Source organism: Triticum aestivum, chromosome 7D, assembly GCF_018294505.1.
Source record: "Triticum aestivum cultivar Chinese Spring chromosome 7D, IWGSC CS RefSeq v2.1, whole genome shotgun sequence".
Classification (NCBI taxonomy): domain Eukaryota; kingdom Viridiplantae; phylum Streptophyta; class Magnoliopsida; order Poales; family Poaceae; genus Triticum; species Triticum aestivum.
Window position 1 is genome coordinate 479,057,335 of NC_057814.1, and position 18,464 is coordinate 479,075,798.

Below are 18,464 nucleotides of genomic sequence, written 5' to 3' on the forward strand. Positions count from 1 at the left end.
TATTATAGTAATCATGCTCTTTCTTTCTCTGTGCTAATAGGAATACTCAACTACAAATGTTGGGATGGTCAAAAGCATTCGCTAAGTCCTTGGGTTGTATGACACGGCTAGCCAAGATGGATTTAATCTCGAGTTCCACTTTAGCCAAAGGAGAGACACCTGGCACCACTAGAGTTCATATGTTCAGATCTGTGCGAGATGAATGGTGTCTTGATTAAAGGTGGAAAGAAATATTTCATGACGTTGATTCCACTAGAATGTGCTATGTGTATTTGTTAAATACTAAGGTGGAGGCTCTACACTACTTCAAAATCTATAAGGCAGAAGTTGAGAACCAACTTGAAAAGAAAATATAAAGAGTCCGGTCTGATCGTGGTGGAGAGGAGCGACCCACTTATGCATATATTGGAAGTGGTAGTGCCACCAGTGATGCAGAACATTTTATCTGCCAATGTTTGACCTGCGTGGCCGTAAACAGGACTGGTTTCAATGTTTCAGAAAATCCTTGAATCAAATTGCTTACATGAAGAATCGATATTATTTTATTTATTTGTTCACATTCTCATAATGTTTTAGTTGTATAGTAACTATTGGCTCTGATATGTGAATCATTGAGATGTGTAGGCATCTTGTTGTACTTATTATTTGAATCTTATTGGTTGTTTGTCAATCTTGCAAGCTGGGAAACACGGCACGATGATGCAGAGGACAACAACCATAACAAGTTGTTCAAACTTGGTAGTATTGTAAGATTGTAAGTGGCAAATGAGTTGATCGTGTGCGCCCTGGGAATAATAATTCTAATTGTTTTGCATGTTGATCCTGTGGCACTGATAGAGTGAGACAATGCTTTGCTTGATTTAAGAATAAAATTTAAGTAAAGCAAATAAAATTTAAGTAAAGTTGCCCGCTTGTGAACGGACACGTGGCTGGAATAGGTTTCTCGGCTTCCAGGCCTGTTTAATGGAGGCATTTGAATGCGTCGAGGAGGCGTGTTCTTCCGGGCGTATAGCGGGCAAGGGAGGAGGGGTACTATAACTATTGCTACCTGTACCCACTCCGTTTACTAGCGATTGCAGTTCCCCAAGAGTTGAAAAACAAACTGCTGCCGCCACCTACCCACTACGTTCACTGGCGATTGCAGTTCCCCAAGATTGAAAAAATGAACTGTTGCTGCCGACCCCCAGTACCCCACTACACACTGATCCCCAGTGTAAATAAGGACCCCTCCGCTCTCCATATCTCCCCATCGTCTTCATCTTCCCCCTGCCCCCAATCCCCACAAAACGAGAAACGCCACATCAACTCTATGTGAGAAGATAATCCAATGGCAATCCGAGGGGTGAGCCTGCTGGATATGGACTTCAGCAAGGAGTTCACCTTTGAGTTCATCGTTCAGACCCATGGCAGCACCAAATTGAATGTGATGTACACCAACGATCCAGACTCGGTGAAGCTCTGCCTCGCCAAGTTCAAGCAATACCTACAAGAGGAGAAGCACAAGGTCACGGGACTAGACCTTGTGCCCATCCATCTATCTCCTGGTAGGGACCAACGGATCGCCGTTGCCCAGGTATGCGTGCAGGACGAGATTCTCATCTACCATTATTATAGGGCCATCAGAGGTTCTGGAGCATTCGCCCATTTCATTGGCACCACCGACTGCACCTTTGCTATGGTGGATAGCAAGAAAAACGCCACTGTTCTTTACGATTCGACCATCTGGTGCAAAAAGCTCGTCAACATCTAGAAGCAATACAAGATCATCGGCAACGGGCAGGAGAAGGACTCCGTGGTTGACCTCACCGGGGCCATCATCGACCCCTGCTATGCCAACATGAAAGAAGATGTGGTACGACAGACCTGAACACATGGGAGGTACCTCCAAATCTAGCCTACATCACCTACGAGGCCAAGGACGCATACGCATGCTATGACATGTACAAGCATCTTGGACATGAGGGCGTGTCTGCTTCCCATAACCGGGGAGTACACGGATAGCCGCAGCATCATGATCAAGTGTGCCAGGAATATCTAGATGGTGTAATTTGTCCGTTTAAGCACCTTTATCATCTCAGTGATTCATGCATTAGCCTATGTGTCGTAATTATGTGTTGTATCTGAAATATTTCGTCTAAGAACCCATTAATGTATTTACATTTTTGGTGGCTATTTGCTTATGTATGTAGCTAGTTCACTGGCCTAGCATGTTTCCTTTTTTAAGGTCAAGTGGGTATCAACTGGGCCATGGCTGCCCAACGCAGGTCTATTTTCTTAGGACATCCGCGGCCCACAACATGATTATGGGAATCCAGCAGGTGTATCATTTTTTTCAGCGCAGTTTTATCTAGGTCCGAGTCCAGTTTCCTGTAGGTTGCACATCCATTCATTTTGGCAAGATTACCAGATAACTTCACTCAGGGTGGTCATCTTTGATCACGAACGATGAGAACAGGTTAAGTTTGATACCTCTTGCGCCAGTCCTTCTGGTAGCCATTAGATTAAAATCCAACAGCTGGTGTGCTTTGAATCTCCTTCCTCTCAACATATTCCCCTTCTGAGGTTGACCCAGCAGATCTCGTACACGGACATCGGGACCAACCACCTATCCATTTCTAACCTATCCATTTGTATTTCTTTATTTTGTTCAATCTTTTGTCCTCTTCCTACAGCGGCTGGCGGCGCTGCCCCGCACGCCTTGGCGACCCATCCTAGCCTATGGAGGCCAGGCCATCCCTCTACTCCCCCACATCTCATTTTGTTCTTCGGCGACCCCAACTCCACCGGCCCACCCTGCACCCGAACAAGTCAACCCTTGTACTCCCATCCGCCTACGTCTTCCCCGGCTCCGGTTGGTTCCAGTCCGAGTTCTCGACATCGTCCTCCGCCTTGGTGCTCTCGCCGCTCCGCCGCCGTTTGTCGTTCTCAACGTGGTCAACAAACGAGAGGAATTAGGAGATGACTGTACGTGGAGAGGCTGACAGTCTGGGCCCACCAGGTCCATGGCCTAGGTTTTGTTGTTTAACATGCACAGCCCATCATACAGACACGGTTGATCCAGCAGGTTTCAACATATTTTTGAGGTCCAGCAGGTATCAAGCGGCCTTTGGGCCTCCTAGCCTATCTTATTTTATAACATCAGCAACCCAACTTATGTTTTTTTAAGACAACGCACAACCCAGTTCTATTTTTCTATAAGAATGCCAAAATGAACCTATGTTTTCCCTTCTATAATAGTATATTTTATTTATATTTTATTTTATTACATATATATATATTAGAAACAACCTAAGGTTCCCGTTTGACCTGTCCTTCGTCCAACCTTTGTATAGACCTTCCCACTTCCTTTATTTTTCTTTTTTATTAATCCTATCTCTGTTTTTTTCTCCCACTTTCTTTTTTGAGGTAATCTGATTTTTCTCCCACTAGTTTTCCCTAGAACCAACTCAACTGTCTCATGTCTAGCCTAAAAGATAATAATACCCGACATCTTATTAACTCATCAAATTAAAATAATATTTTATTTGGTAAATTGATAAGTTCTTACAAAATAATAATAATAACAATAATTGTTTAACAATAAGTTCGCAAGTTAATTCTTGGTGATTGCGTACTAAGTTTGCTAAGATTTTACTGACTGGAACCAACCAGTAATAAGGCGTCGAAGCCTAAGCAATAATAGACGTGCAATCACGTGTTTATGTTTTTATAACATTTCTCCGTCCAGCCCAGCAAATCTGTGTATTTTGAAAAAAATATGCAATGGGCTGTAAATTCTAACATAATATATAAATGGGTTGCATAAATGCTACATTATTGTTTCACCCAGCCAACCAAATGGACTGGTTGACATGTGGGCCAATGGGTCGAAGCCTAAGCAAGGCGTTTGATTTACATCCAATGGCCGACATTCTTCTTCAATCTCTTGTCTTCTTCCTCCAGTGCTAGCGGGACCGCCTGCTCCAGGCTCAGGCGTCCAGCGGTGGTGCTTTGCGCGCCTCGCAGCGAAACGCTACCCCACCGACGGTCAGGCCATCCTTCCACTCCTCCGCACCTCCTATTATTCTCCGCCAAGTGTAGCCCCACCCCGCGCCTGAACCAGTCAAGTCTCGCACTCCTCTCTGTCTGCAACTCCACTACCTCGTCTTCCCCATCTCCAGGTCGTTCCCGTCTGGGGCCTCGCCATCTAGCACCGCCTTGGTGCTCTCGGTGCGGCGTGGTCAACGTGGTCAACAAACGAGAGTCATCAGAAGACGACTATACGTGGAGAGGCTGACAGTGGGGACACACCACGTCCATGGATGCACGCATCCAACTGCCTCCTTTTTACACGGAAAAATAATGTTTCCTTCCTCTGACAGCTGGACCCACCAGCTACATCTTCGCATGCAAGGAAGTGCATCCTTATTACGTGCCAAAAAAGATTCCTTCCCCTGACAGCTGGGACCCATTAGCTACATATTAGCACGCAAGGAAGTGCGTCCTTATTACGCGCATAAAAATGAATCCTCTCCCTGACAGCTGGGACCGACCAGCTATATCTTCGCATGGAAGGAAGCTCCCCCATAACTTCCATTATAGTTGGGACCCACCAGGTCGAAACATACATAGCGTTATATGTCTTGTCAGGAACATGTACGTACATAGCGGTCGAACGGTCTCTCTGTAGCGATGAATCGTGGCCGAGCAAGGAGCGGCTTGTGTCGTAGTAGAGCCCCGACGTAGTAGTTCAGGTAGTCCTATCTAAATCGTGTACACGGCCATGCTACAAGAAAGTAAATACGGCCACGTACATACATACAGGCGGGGTCTCGAACGCGTGCAGCAACAGCGTCATGTTCATCGGCAGCCAACCGGTTGGGTCGGAATGGAGGAAACAACACCGTGTTCATCGGGAGGCAACCGACTGGGTCGGAATGCGCCTTGTTCATTGGGAGCCAACCGGCTTGGACGGATAAGCCAAAACAGGGTCATGTTCATCGTCTCAAGGTCTGGCGTACCGCAAAACGGAGGAAACAAAGTTCTCTTTGACCGCCTAGAGTCGAAACGGGGTCCTGTTCATCGGGAGGGGTGTGGCATACAGCAAAACGGAGGAAACAGACTTCTCTCCAACCGCCTTCGGTCGAAACAGGGTCCTGTTGATCGAGAGGGGTGTGGTGTACTGCAAAACATAGGAAATGGACTTCTGTTCGAGCGCCTACAGTCGTTAGGGGTGTGGTGTACCGCAAAACGGGACTCCGCGGGCTACTGTTCATTCATCGTCTACTACCTCGCTCCAGCCTTCACGGGCTACTGTTCATCCACCATCGACTTCCTCCAGCCTCCACCTGCTACTATTCATCCACCGCGACTTCCTCCAGCCTCCACCAGGTACTGTTCATCTAGCCTCCGCCAGCTACTATTAATCCAGCCTCCGCGGGGTCCTGTTCATCCACCCCAACCGACTGGGGTGTGGCGGCCTCTTCGGGGTCCTGTCATCCAACGGCAACCACGGGGTCCTATTCATCCAACCCCCACCGGGAACTGTTCATCCACAGCCAACCAACCGGCTCGACTCACCACGTCTTGACTCGTTCTACGTATCGCGCGCGCGGTAGCAACGGTCATTGTTCATCGAGAGGCAACCCAACACCGGCTAGCTACGTCTCGCACGAGGGCTCGATCGGCTTCATAAGCAGCAGCAGCGATCGATCGCTCGAGTTCAGTTAGCAGCAACAAAGAAGGAATCGCTCGGGTCCAATCAACAGCGAAGGAATCACTCAGGTTTAGTCAGCAATGAAGGGATTGATCGCTCGGGTTCAGTAACGTAGCTAGTGCAATCGCTCGGGTTCAGTCAGCTGCGAAGGGATCGATCGCTCGGGTTCAGTAACATAGCTAGTGCAATCGCTCAGGTTCAGTAAGCGAACGCCTCGCTCGGGTTCAGTTAGAGCCGACGCCTCGCAGACATACGTGTACATACGAGAGAAACGCGCAAACCACGGTGCATCGCTCGGCCCTGACCACCCACCGTAACTGGGAACTCCCCAAAAATTTCCTCGCCCTCAATTCTACCAGGATTTTTCCGTCATGGACGGCCCAAAGAATGTCATGTAGGTGCGTCTCCGGCCTGCCCAGGGCGAAAAGCCCATTTTCTGTCATGATTTTTTGTCATGGAAATAGGAGCCCACCACATTATGATGATACGTGTTTTTGTCACAATTATTGTCATAGAAGTGTCATTAGCATGATAGAAAACGTTTTTGCTTGGAACATAATGTCATGGATGTGTCTCTTTTTTGTAGTGAAGAGCATCAACTTTAGGTAATAATGATTCCACTACTTTGTAGAATTATCAATCTTGTGAATTTTTTGATAAAAGTGGGTTTGGAGAGGTCATGACTTTAGTTGATGTTAATCCCACTATCTTTGATGATTATAAAATTCTTATGCATGTGGATCATGAAGCGAAAATTTTATTGTTGAGTTTGAGTACGATCCTACTTGTAATTATTGTGATAGAGGAAAATATGGTTGTATAAATTTTCATGTTACTAAATTACCTCTCATTATGTTGAGATTGTCAATGTTTTATTCTTCTCCCTTGCATGTGCTAGTTATTTCTTGTCTTGATAATTTGTTTTGCTTATAAAATGCCTATGCATAGGAAGTATGGTAGACTTAAATGTGTTTTTCACATGTATTATGATGCTCTCTTTGTGCTTCAGTTCTTCTCTTTCATGTGAGCATCATTGAAATCTCAAAGCCTATCTTAATGGTTATAAATGAAGGGCTTGTTGGAGACAACCCAATAGTTATCATTTATAATTTTGGTGTTTTGACACAAATATGCTACTGTCATGATTGTGTTTTTATGTTTTAATTAGTGTTTGTGCCAAGTAAAGCCTTTGGGATGATTTGGTTGATAGTTGACTTGATTCTGTGAAAAACAGAAACTTTTGTACTCAGTCCAGGAATTTCTAAAAATCACTAGAACGTCCATTTGATCTGATTTTTACACATAATTGTTATAAAAAATTCCTATGTTGTCCTAATGTTTTAGTTTTTTTGTTTTACAGAAGTATGGTATTTTTTCAGGTCATTACGAATTGTTTTGTTTTAGAAAGATTCTGTTTTCGTTGCATAGTTTGCTTGTTTTAATGATGCTATGGATTATATCGGGGGGTATAAGTCATGGAGAAGTTAGAATATAGTAGGTATTATGCAATAATAGAATATGAATGGGTTCATAACAGTACCTAAAGTTTATGATTTTCTTATTAGACTAACAGATCTCATGAGGTTTCTGTTCAGTTTTGTGTGTTGAATTTTTCAAGTTTTGGGTGAGATAACGATGGATGAAAGAATAAGGAGCGGTAAAACCCTAAGCTTGGGGATGCCCAGGGCACCCCAAGGTAATATTCAAGGAAGACCCAAGCGTCTAATCTTGGGGATGCCCCGGATGGCATTCCCTCTTTCGTCTATAATCTATCGGTATGTCACTTGGAGCTATATTTTTATTCATCACATGATATGAGTTTTGCTTGGAGCGTCTTGTGCCATAGTAGTTTATTTATTTATTTTTATTTTTAGTTTGCCATAATCATTGTTTTCTGGACACACCTTTTGAGAGGGACACGCATTTATTCATGATTTGTTAGAATGCTCTATGTGCTTCACTTATAGCTTTTGAGCTAGGCAGTTGCTCTAGTGCTTCATTTAAATCTTTTTGAGAGTCTAATAAATAGTAATGGTAATTTCTACGGGTTATAAGACTAGTCCATAAAGGATAGGTATTCAAGAGGGGTATAATAAAACTTTAATGTAGATCATTGAATATAATATGTTTGATCCCCTGCAATAGTTTTGTGATATTAAGATGGTAATATGTGGGGGTACTAGTAGATGATTATGGTTTAGTAAGAATATTGATGTTAAGGTTTGTGATTCCCAAAGTATGCACGTATGTCTTTAGTTATGCGATGAAGTTGGAGCATGATTTATTATTGAGTGTCTACCTTATGAGTGGCGGCCGGGGACGAGCGATGGCCTTTTCCTACCAATATATCCCCCTAGGGCATGCGAGTAGTACTTTACTTCGAGGGCTAATAACTTCCACAAAAATTATATGAGTTCTTTATGACTAATGTGATTCCATATATTATATGCGCTCTTACCTTTCCGCAATTTGCTAGCCTCTTCGGTACCGTGCATTGCCCTTTCTCACCTTGAGAGTCGGTGCAAACTTCGTTGTTGCATCCAAACCCCGTGATATGATACGCTCCATCACACATAAGCCTCCTTATATCTTCCTCAAAACAGCCACCATACCTACCTATTATGGCATTTCCATAGGCATTCCGAGATATATTTCCATACAGTTTCCACCGCCCCGTTTTCATGACATACATATTCATTGTCATATTGCTTTGCATGATCATATAGCTGACATAGTATTTGCGGCTCAGCCACCGTTCATCATTTTTTATACATGTTACGCTAGATCATTGCACATCCTGGTACATTGCCAAAGGCATTCATATAGAGTCATGTTGTTGTAATATCAAGTTGTAAGTAAATAGAAGTGTAAATGATCATCACTATTAGAGCATTGTCCCAATGAGGAAATGATGATTGAGACTATGATTCCCCCACAAGTCAGGTTGAGGAACCGGACGAAAAAAAAGAAAAAAAAGGAAAAAAGGAAAAAAGAAATCAGAGAAAAAGAGAGAAGGCGCAAATGTACTATCCTTTTCCACACTTGTGCTTCAAAGTAGCACCATGTTTTTCATATAGAGAATCCCCTGAGTTGTCACTTTCATATACTAGTGGGAATTTAACGTTATAGAACTTGGCTTGTATATTCCATGATGGGCTTCCTCAAATGCTCGAGCTCTTCATGAGCAAGAAAGTTGGATGCACACCGACTTAGTTTTCATTGAGCTTTCATACACTTATAGCTCCTAGTGCATCCATTACATGGCAATCCCTAGTCCTTGCATTGATATCAATTGATGGGCATCCCGTTGATTAGACGCATCGATGTGAGGCTTTCTTCCTTGTTTGACTTCCCCTTACTGATCTCTATCACCGCATTATATTCCACACATAGTGCTATATCCATGGCTCACGCTCATGTATTGCGTGGGATGGAAAAAGCAGAAGCGCATTAAAAAGTATGATCCAATTGCTTGGCTTGTCATCGGGTAGTTCATGATTAATATTTTGTGTTAGGAAGACTAAGCATGACGGGTTATATGATTTTGTAGGGATAACGTTCTTTAAATTATTTATTTTTGAAAGGCATGATTGTTTGTTGGTATACCTGAGTATTGATGGCTTTATGTTAAATTATAGACTATTGCCTTGAATCACTCGTATTTCAATATTCTACTGTAAAAAATATTACATGATACACGTGTTAGGTAGCATTTCAAATCAAAAAAATTTGTCTTTATCATTTACCTACTTGAGGACGAGCAGGAATTAAGCTTGGGGATGCTGATACGTCTCCAACGTATCTATAACTTCTGATTGTTTCATGCTATTATATTATCAATCTGGGATGCTTTATATGAAATTAGATGCTATTTTATATCATTTTTTTGGGACTAACCTATTAACCCAGTGCCCAGTGCCAGTTCCTTTTTTTGCTTGTTTTTTAATTTTCAGAAAATCTATACCAAACAAAGTCCAAACATGATGAAACTTTACGATGATTTTTTCTAGACCAGGGCGCGCCCCCCGAGCTCATGACTCCCACACAACTCCGTTTGACCTAATTCCACCTTTATAAATTCCCAAATATTCCCAAACCAACAGAGAGGCACCCGAAACACTTTTTCTGCTGCCGCAAACTTCTGTTCTTCTGTGATCCCATCTAGAGGCCTTTTCTGGTACTCTACCGGAGGGGGAATCGATCACGGAGGGCTTCTACATCATCCTAGCTTGCTGCCTTCTGATGATGCGTGAGTAGTTCACCACAGACCTACAGGTCCATAGCTAGTAGCTAGATGGCTTCTCTCTCTCTCTCTCTGATCTTCAATACAATGTCTCCTCGATCTTCTTGGAGTTCTATCCGATGTAATCTTCTTTTGCGGTGTGTTTGTTGGGATCCGATGAATTGTGGGTTTATTATGTGAATATTCATTGAAAGCAATTGAGTCTTGTCTAAACTTTATTATGCATGGTTGTTATAGCTTTGTATTTCTCTCCTATCTATCCATTTGGATTGGCCAACTAGATTCATTTTTCTTCAGTAGGAGAGGTTCTTTGTAATGGGTTCAGTCTTGCGGTGCTCTACATCCCAGTGATAGAAGGGGACAAGACACGTATTTGTATTGTTTCCATTAGGGTAAAACTATGGGGTTTATTCATATTGATTGGGTTTACTTTGTCTACATCATGTCATCTTGTTTAAGGCGTTACTCCTATTTTATGAACTTAATACCATAGATGCATGCTGGATAGCGGGGGCGATTGGTGGAGTAATAGTAGTAGATGCAGACAGGAGTCGGCCTACTTGTCTCGGACCAGATGCATGTATACGTGATCATTGTCGTGAATACATCATAACTATGCGTTTTTTGATCAATTGTCCAACAACAATTTGTTCACCCACCGTATGTTATGTGTTCGAGAGAGAAGCCTCTAGTGAAAACTATGGCCTCCGGGTCTACTTTAATCATATTATAAAAACCAAAATTCCTTTGCTGCAATTTTATTTACTTTATTTTGTTTTGCAATTTATCTATCTACAACGAGAAGATTTGATCCTTGCAAGTAACGAGTTCAATGGGATTGACAACCCTCTTGCCCGCGTTGGGTGCAAGTATTTGCTTTTGTGCGTGCAGGTGCTATTCACGAGGCTTTGCATGATTCTCCTATTGGTTCGATAAACCTTGGTTCTCACTGAGGGAAATACTTATCTCTATCGTACTGCATCTACCTGCTCTTCGGGGAAAATTCCAACGCAGCTCACAAGTAGCAGGCTACTAACTACCATCCGCACAATAACCTCATCGGTTTGGGTTTGAAAAATCTTAAGCTTGGGGAGGTTACTTCCACGTCTACATCAAGATGTGGAAGTATTTATTTGAATAATTTGTAATGAGGATGTACTTCAGCTCGGTGAGCTTCAAACACTCGTGATTGTTTGTTCCAATACTTTGATTTCTATTCGGTTTCGCTTTCTGTTTGTTTGTTTTCTTTTTCTTTTTGCCGGTTGCATTTCTTTTGCATTTCAAAAATAAAAAACCAGAATAATGTTTTACTTCGCTTTCTCTTTTCTTTTCTCCGCGGATTTCCGTTCGTGTTCTTTCTAATATTTGTCCACAGTGGAGCTGGTCTATGTTGGGTAGCGAGGAACACTACTTGAGGAAGAGAAACACGAACATTCATGACCGTGAAGGTGATGAGTCCCTTTGGTGATTCGGTAACGGATAACAGAAAGGTTCCTAGCCTCTTTCCCCAAGGTGTGACCCTGAGTTATCAAACCCATGAGAGGATGTGCACTTACGACAAGGGTTTTCTACCAAGCTTTTGCGAGAGAATTCAATTCCAGTTTTTAGACCGGACTGTTATCACAGTTGCTACTGAAAACACTTATAATAAAAACATGCATGGGTACGAGGACTTGATTCTTACAACCGTATGTTTGTGATCGGGATCATCATGATCTTAATTTGTTCTCTAGAAGACACCCGTCAAGATGTCCTTGCAATGACTCGAAGTGGGGGATGTGTCCAAATTACGTCTTGACCGGAACACGCCCTACATCAAGAGTCAGTTGTCCAACCATAGGCCCTATCCGCTGCACGTCGCAATCACATCATAGCGGTTGTCTTCCAGAGCTCAAATTAATCATTAAGATCCCGAGCACAAATATAAGGTTGTGACAGTATGACCTCATACCCATGCCTATTTTTCATACTATTGTTTTCACCCCTATGGTTGTTAAAGGTCTGGTTGAAAACTGGATTTTAGTTCGTTGACAGAGATTTGTGATAGCCTTTATCCTAGTGCACATCCTCTCATGGGTTTGATAACTAAGGGTCACTCCTTGGGGAAAAGGCAGGGAACCTTTCTGCTATCCAAACCGGATCTTAAAGGCATCACTCTAAATGAAAAATATGCACATCGATGTGGTGGTTCCATTCATACGATCGGTTTCTATTTTCGTTGATATAAATGTTCAACTTCATGTTCATGTTTGGAGCTACTTTAGACGAATTTTGTCAAACTCATCATGCACGGTTGATCATTGGAAATTTCCTTTGTAGTTTCATCTCGCTATTTCACACGAACTTTGTATTGTACATTTTCTATTTCGACAGTCGCACACGAGTATATGTGTATCTCCCTATTTGTACTGCAATAAGGTGTTCATGAGCTGCAAGGCGGAGAATGTCGCCCGGAGGGAGCAGCAAAGGAAGCAACACGAGAGGGAAGTAGCGACAAAGGATGTTCCGGCAAAGGAGGTTGTGGACGTCAAGGAGGATGTCCCCTCACTGCGCCCGGCCGCCCCGCACGGGTCCGCCCTGCCACCGACAAGGAAACCGCCATCCGCATCGCCCATGACTGTTGTCCCAATGGGCGATTCCGGACGGATTAACGCCATTGGGAGGGGGCATAGTCACATAGATGGTGTGCGACTCACTGCAACGCCAACAAACATAGACAAGCACGGGCAGCGCCAACACCCAGTCTTCCTAGGTCTTGTTCGATGGAATTTCGCAATAAGGCACAATATATGTTTTGCTCCATTTTAAATTGCTTCGTTCGTTACTTGCCATGCCATTGGATAAATTTTTGCAATGCCATTGGATCAATTAGTTGCATAGGTCACTGCATCAATTAGTTGCATATGTCGTTGGTTTATTTGGAATCATGATCACTGTAACCACTGTTGGATGAAATTGAATGGCAAACCAAAGTGGATACATCCTGTGGAAGACCTCAAAATCGTCAACAAGAGTTTTAAGAAAAATGATGGCTCATTAGATTGGATGAATAAGAGGAAGAAGTTGTTGGGCAGAATGGGCGCGCCACCATGCCAATGAATAACCGACAAGTGATGAGAAACAAATGGGAGAAGAGGAGGGTTGCCCGTGACGTTGCGGTGACAAAAATTGTCCACCACATGGATGTGCACTTTTTTCACAAGGGAGGAGAAGAATGAGGAGAGGTACAAGCTCATGTTGGATGTGCAAAAGGAGACGATGAATTGAGACCGGGATACGGCGAACCATAAGTTGCAGAGACGGAAAAGATCGAGTTGGAGAAGAAAGAGATGCGTGTCAAATGAGAGCTCGAGAAGGTCCAAACTTTTGGATCAATAGAGCTTGAGAAGGAGAGGTTGCAACTTAATCGAGACACCGAGGATTGACGGATAATGTTGGCGAACGCAAGTCTTTATGCGGAAGGCAAGAAATGGCTTGAGGTGAAGAAGAAGATCGACTTGTGTAGGGAGTACGAGGCGGCAAGAATGGTGACCGAAGCAGCAGACGCGACACGGATGGCGGCTACGGCAGAGCACGCGAAACAGATGGTGTCCGATGACTGATTCATCACGTTTGGCTAGCCTGGCCCGGACGTGAGTTTTATTTTGACATGTTCGGATTATTGAATTGTGATGAATTTGTGCTATATGATCGATATGATCAACATGCATACATTTGCGGGATTTGAGGGTTTAGATATAAGACGCGTGGCTGTTTGACATGTCTTTTTTATTTTTTTTGCGGAAACTGTTTGACATGACTTGAGAGGGAGTCCGATGCTATTCAAGATCACGCTTAAACGCGCCCGTGGACATTTAGAAAGCCAGATTTGCCAAATCTGACTGTACAAGCTTAAGGGGCAAGTGCTTCCAAATGTATGGTAGGGTCTAAAATACCCGGGCATGCGAGTACAATTATTTTTTGAGACAAATGCGAGCACAAATGATCTTGATCTACACGGGTAGAAGAAAGAAAAAAGATGGCGACGAGACATGAAGAGCAGAACTGGCCCGGGTATTTCTCGGTTAAATCTTTCTCCGGATGTTTCTCCTGCAGCGCGGTGGACTGCACTGCAGCGACTGCCGACCCGGCCCCCGAAATGTAGGCGGGCCGGACCCGACCAAAATGCCCCATTCGGCGCACTCCACGCGGACGCGATCACCACGCGCCGCTCCCCGTGGGCGCTGCCGTGCCCGTGCCCCCTTCCTTTCCTTTCCTTCCTTCTTTTCTTTCCCCTCTCCGTCCGCCCCCGCTTTTACACCACCTCCCCCCCACCTTTCCCTCCCCCTCTCGCTCTCCTCCTTCGCCACCCCCGCAAACAACCAGATCGCCGACGCGACGGGAGCAATGGCGGCGGGGTACCGGGCGGAGGACGACTACGACTACCTCTTCAAGGTCGTCCTCATCGGCGACTCCGGCGTCGGCAAGTCCAACCTGCTCTCCCGCTTCACCCGCAACGAGTTCAGCCTCGAGTCCAAGTCCACCATCGGGGTCGAGTTCGCCACCCGCTCCCTCCAGGTCGACGGCAAGGTCGTCAAGGCCCAGATTTGGGACACCGCCGGCCAGGAACGGTACGCGCCACCTCCCTCGCCTCACACCCGCCCTCTCCCTGCTCCCGTCTGCTCGGCGGCTGGTAGATCTGTGCTCCCTCCCGGCCGTATGTAGATCTGTGCTTGGCTTCGTGGTTACTCCCGTTCACATCCCGATGCATGCGTGCTTCCCCTTCCCCTTCTCCTCCCCCTTCAAGTGTGTGTGTGTGTCTGCTGTGGGGCTCTTGCTGGTTGGATCTCGCTGCCGAATTATGCTGCGTGCTGGCGCGGCTACCTGGTGGAGTGTAGGGGTAGCTTCTGTCGGTCCTGCTAATGGATCATAGCAGCGGCTGCTTACGAATCAGTAAGCAGGGACTCTACTGGTGAGTGGCTGCACGATTTGGGGACTTGCACAGCTAGAATCGCATGATCTGTTTGGTGCTGTTTTCGGTGATGATTTGGTCATGGAAATGCCCACCTTGTAGATTTAGCTCACTACACTCTGACCGTGTAGTCTGTATAGGATTATTACTCTGTGTGGGTTTATCTTGCTACTGCAGTGAAGATCAGGGAGTTAGTTCTGAAATTTCGATAGTAATAACAGTTGTTACTTTTCTCATGTTCGATTCCTCTTCTGAAAGTCTACGTAACTTACAAAGCACGTCCTATCATGATACTATATTGCGTGCATATTTGGTTTCTGGTTGATGCATGGTTGGTGTGCTAGCTCCAGATTCGAATCTTCCTTGGTACACCATTTTTAGACGCGATGCTTATTGTTTGTTGGGTTCTTCTAAAGAATAATAACTAATTACATTTGTTGCAGAAGTTCTGCTATGTATTCATTTACACTTACGACATTGTTTGTGAACTGGTTCTTAGGCTGTCTTACCTCTTTTTACTTGTCCTTATTTTTTCCATTGTACTTTTTTTTGTCTCCAGTTTTACTAATTTTAGAATAATATATGGGCGCGAAGCTTGACAATGGTTTAATGATCCACTACTTATCCTATTTCGTCCTTAGTTATTCAGTTATTATTCTGGAAATTTATGCCACGGTAACCAGAAATAGCTGTTAATTTTGCTGGCTCCTATCCTTTTTCTCAACTAACCCTGCTGTTTGTTATTAGAATGGCAAGCTGTAGTCATCATGCGCTCACGTAATTGTTACAATTCTTAGTTGGATACTTTGAAATATTGAGCCATATATCCATGCACCTATATTCCTGTCTCAATTGTTTCCCAAATTTGGTAGTATTGCATGTCAGCAACGCTGATTATTAGCACCTTGATATATGTTGTTGTTCCAATCTGCATTTTTTGGGGACCGCAACCAATGAAAATCACAGTAGCAGAGCGGAGCATTTTGCCTAATCAAGGCTATGATATAGTAAAATTTCTGTTGACTCATATTTGTATGGGTTAATGCTACTACTCTAGTAGTAACATGGAACTAACTCAACAGAAATTTGCTATTCGAAGGACTATCAATATTCTAGAAGTGCAATATGTGCCCTAGAAAAAAAAATAGTTTGAGGCTCACCTGAATTCTGCTCATAGTGCTGGAATTGTCATGCTATTTATTTTTTGTTGGGGCACCCTGTACTCCATGTGAGCTTGGAGTTAGTGAGCCGATAGGTTAATTGGCATTACTGTATAAAGTCTAGATCACCAAAGCACAGAATCATGTGGTTTGTAATTAATCGTTAAGTAAAGTATCTAATGCCATCTTTTCTTTATATGAATGCCTTTGATGACATATTGACTTGTAATTGTATGCATCTGGAAATAATATAGGCTTGATGATAGTTCTGAAGTTGATTTAGTTAAGCAATGGTGGTACCGTAAGCTTCATTTCAGTGTTCCTCACCAAAATTGGCTCAGGATTGAAGCTCTGTGCCACCTTGCTGTTAATTGTGTTGCTCAGGCCTGTGGATAAGCAACCCTTCCACCGAACAGACTACATCTCATTAATTAAAGCTTGAATTACCCATGTTGGAGACACATGATTGTAAAGTTATTGCAAACTTTTAACTTTTTTGCTGAACTACTTCAGGATTCTTTATCGGTAGTGAATTTTTTTGCTTGTCAGAATGTTTGTCTATTCGGTTCACATCTGCCTTAACTTGCAACATTTCATTTCTGATCTGAAACCTGCTGCAGATACCGTGCTATTACTAGCGCATACTACCGTGGTGCTGTAGGAGCGTTGCTTGTCTACGACGTCACTCGGCACGCAACCTTCGAGAATGCAGAGCGCTGGCTGAAGGAATTGAGGGACCATACGGACCCGAACATAGTTGTCATGCTTGTTGGCAACAAGTCTGATCTCCGCCATCTCGTGGCCGTCCCAACTGACGAAGGGAAGGCGTTTGCAGAGAGGGAGTCACTCTATTTCATGGAGACCTCTGCGCTCGAGTCGACCAATGTGGAGGACGCGTTTGCGGAGGTCTTGAAACAGATTTACCGCATCGTGAGCAAGAGGGCGGTCGAGGCAGGCGAAGACTCGGCCGCCGGCCCTGGCAAGGGTGAGAAGATCAACATGAAGGACGATGTCTCGGCGGTAAAGAAGGGCGGGTGCTGCTCTAGCTGAGGCGCCATGATGCATTCTTTTTGCTGAGCTTTTGTGATGTGGCATTTCCAGCGACCGGGAATTATTAGTAGCAGTAGTAGCAAGTATTATTATTATGAATGTTACCTAGAGAAGTTGAAGTTTGTTGCTGAACCGGGAAGTTTGTCTAGATGAGGTGAGACCTTCCTTCATATTGTTGTATGGTCTTTGAGGCAATCGGCATGGAGTATTGTTTTTCAGGTCATTTCGTTGCAACCATGCTTGAACTTTTCAACTTGATTTAAATTTGCTTCACGTTTGCCAATAGCAGATTCTTCTCAGACGCTAGGAACTGTTCACTCACTATTATAAGCTGAACAGTTGAACGAGTTCTGTCGGAATATAATTTAGTGAAATCTAAGAGCATCTGCAATCGAATTGGGCTATTTTGGTACACATATGTTCGGGTCCGAACTTGTCCAAGAATAGGAGCCGACCGAGCCCCATTCGTCTGCCACGTGTGATGGATAAACACAGGACAACTAAATGTGAGATTTGACATAATACTACATACTAGGACACATGAAAAGAAAAATGTATAACTACCTCCTACTCCTCGTCTGAGGAAAGCTTGATGACCCCTTTGCCGGAGCCGTCGGCATCTTCTCATCGTCGGGGTCCTTCGCGAAGAATTGATCTCGCTTGACGTCGCAGAGGCGTATCTCGCGGCGGTGCTGCTGCAACCACTCACTCTGTCGCTTGGACTCGAGGATGATGCGGTTCTCGACAACAATGTGCTGCGACGTATCTTGCGGGGGTGCTGCTGCAACCACCCACTCTGTCGCTTGGACTCGAGGATGATGCGGTTCTCGGCAACAATGTGCGGTCGTCGACGAGCTCGGCAACGATGTTGCCGTCCATGCGGTCAACCTTGAGATGCACCTCCGTCGCGAGGTGCTCTGCCTCATTGGCTTGCATGTGGCGGAATTGCTCCTTTGTCTCCTCCATAGAGAAGAGACATATGTCGTCGGCCCCCGCCGGCCGCGGCATCGGCCACCTCAAACCCGGCAACGGGGTCAAACTGTTGGGAAACGGTAGTAAAAAAAGCAAAGAAAAACAAAAACAACCATTATGAAGATTGTGCATACAAGGTTAAATCTGATCTTACCAACAACGCGTTGCAGCTGAAGAAGAGTTGGCGAAGATCGCGTTCTTGAAATCCCACGAACAGATCCCTCGAACCAGAACTGAACGTACGGTCCCTCTGTGGATTGCACATGTACGACACCTTTGATCCGGCAGCGCTTCGCCGTCGAGCTTCACGATGTTGGAGAAGAAGTGGAGGGAGGAGCAGTCCTTCGGTGAGAGGTTTGGTGGAGAACTAGAGAGGGGGCACCTGAACCTTCG

General features: G+C 44.4%; 1 protein-coding gene across 1 annotated transcript; it reads left to right on the forward strand.

Annotated features, from left to right (window-relative positions):
• Positions 1-14,214: 14,214 nt before the first annotated feature.
• LOC123164695 (ras-related protein RIC2) lies at positions 14,215-17,322 on the forward strand. Its single transcript, XM_044582244.1, has 2 exons — positions 14,215-14,548; positions 16,670-17,322. Exons 1-2 carry the CDS (start codon positions 14,325-14,327, stop codon positions 17,097-17,099), a joined length of 654 nt encoding a protein of 217 aa, XP_044438179.1. The 5' UTR covers positions 14,215-14,324; the 3' UTR covers positions 17,100-17,322.
• The last annotated feature ends 1,142 nt before the right edge of the window (positions 17,323-18,464 follow it).

Excerpts from the sequence above, each read along its gene's own strand:
- LOC123164695 (XM_044582244.1), top strand. The coding sequence starts at position 14,325 with ATGGCGGCGGGGTACCGGGCGGAGGACGACTACGACTACCTCTTCAAG. Across the intron at positions 14,549-16,669 it reads GACACCGCCGGCCAGGAACG|ATACCGTGCTATTACTAGCG; the intron begins GTACGCGCCACC and ends AACCTGCTGCAG.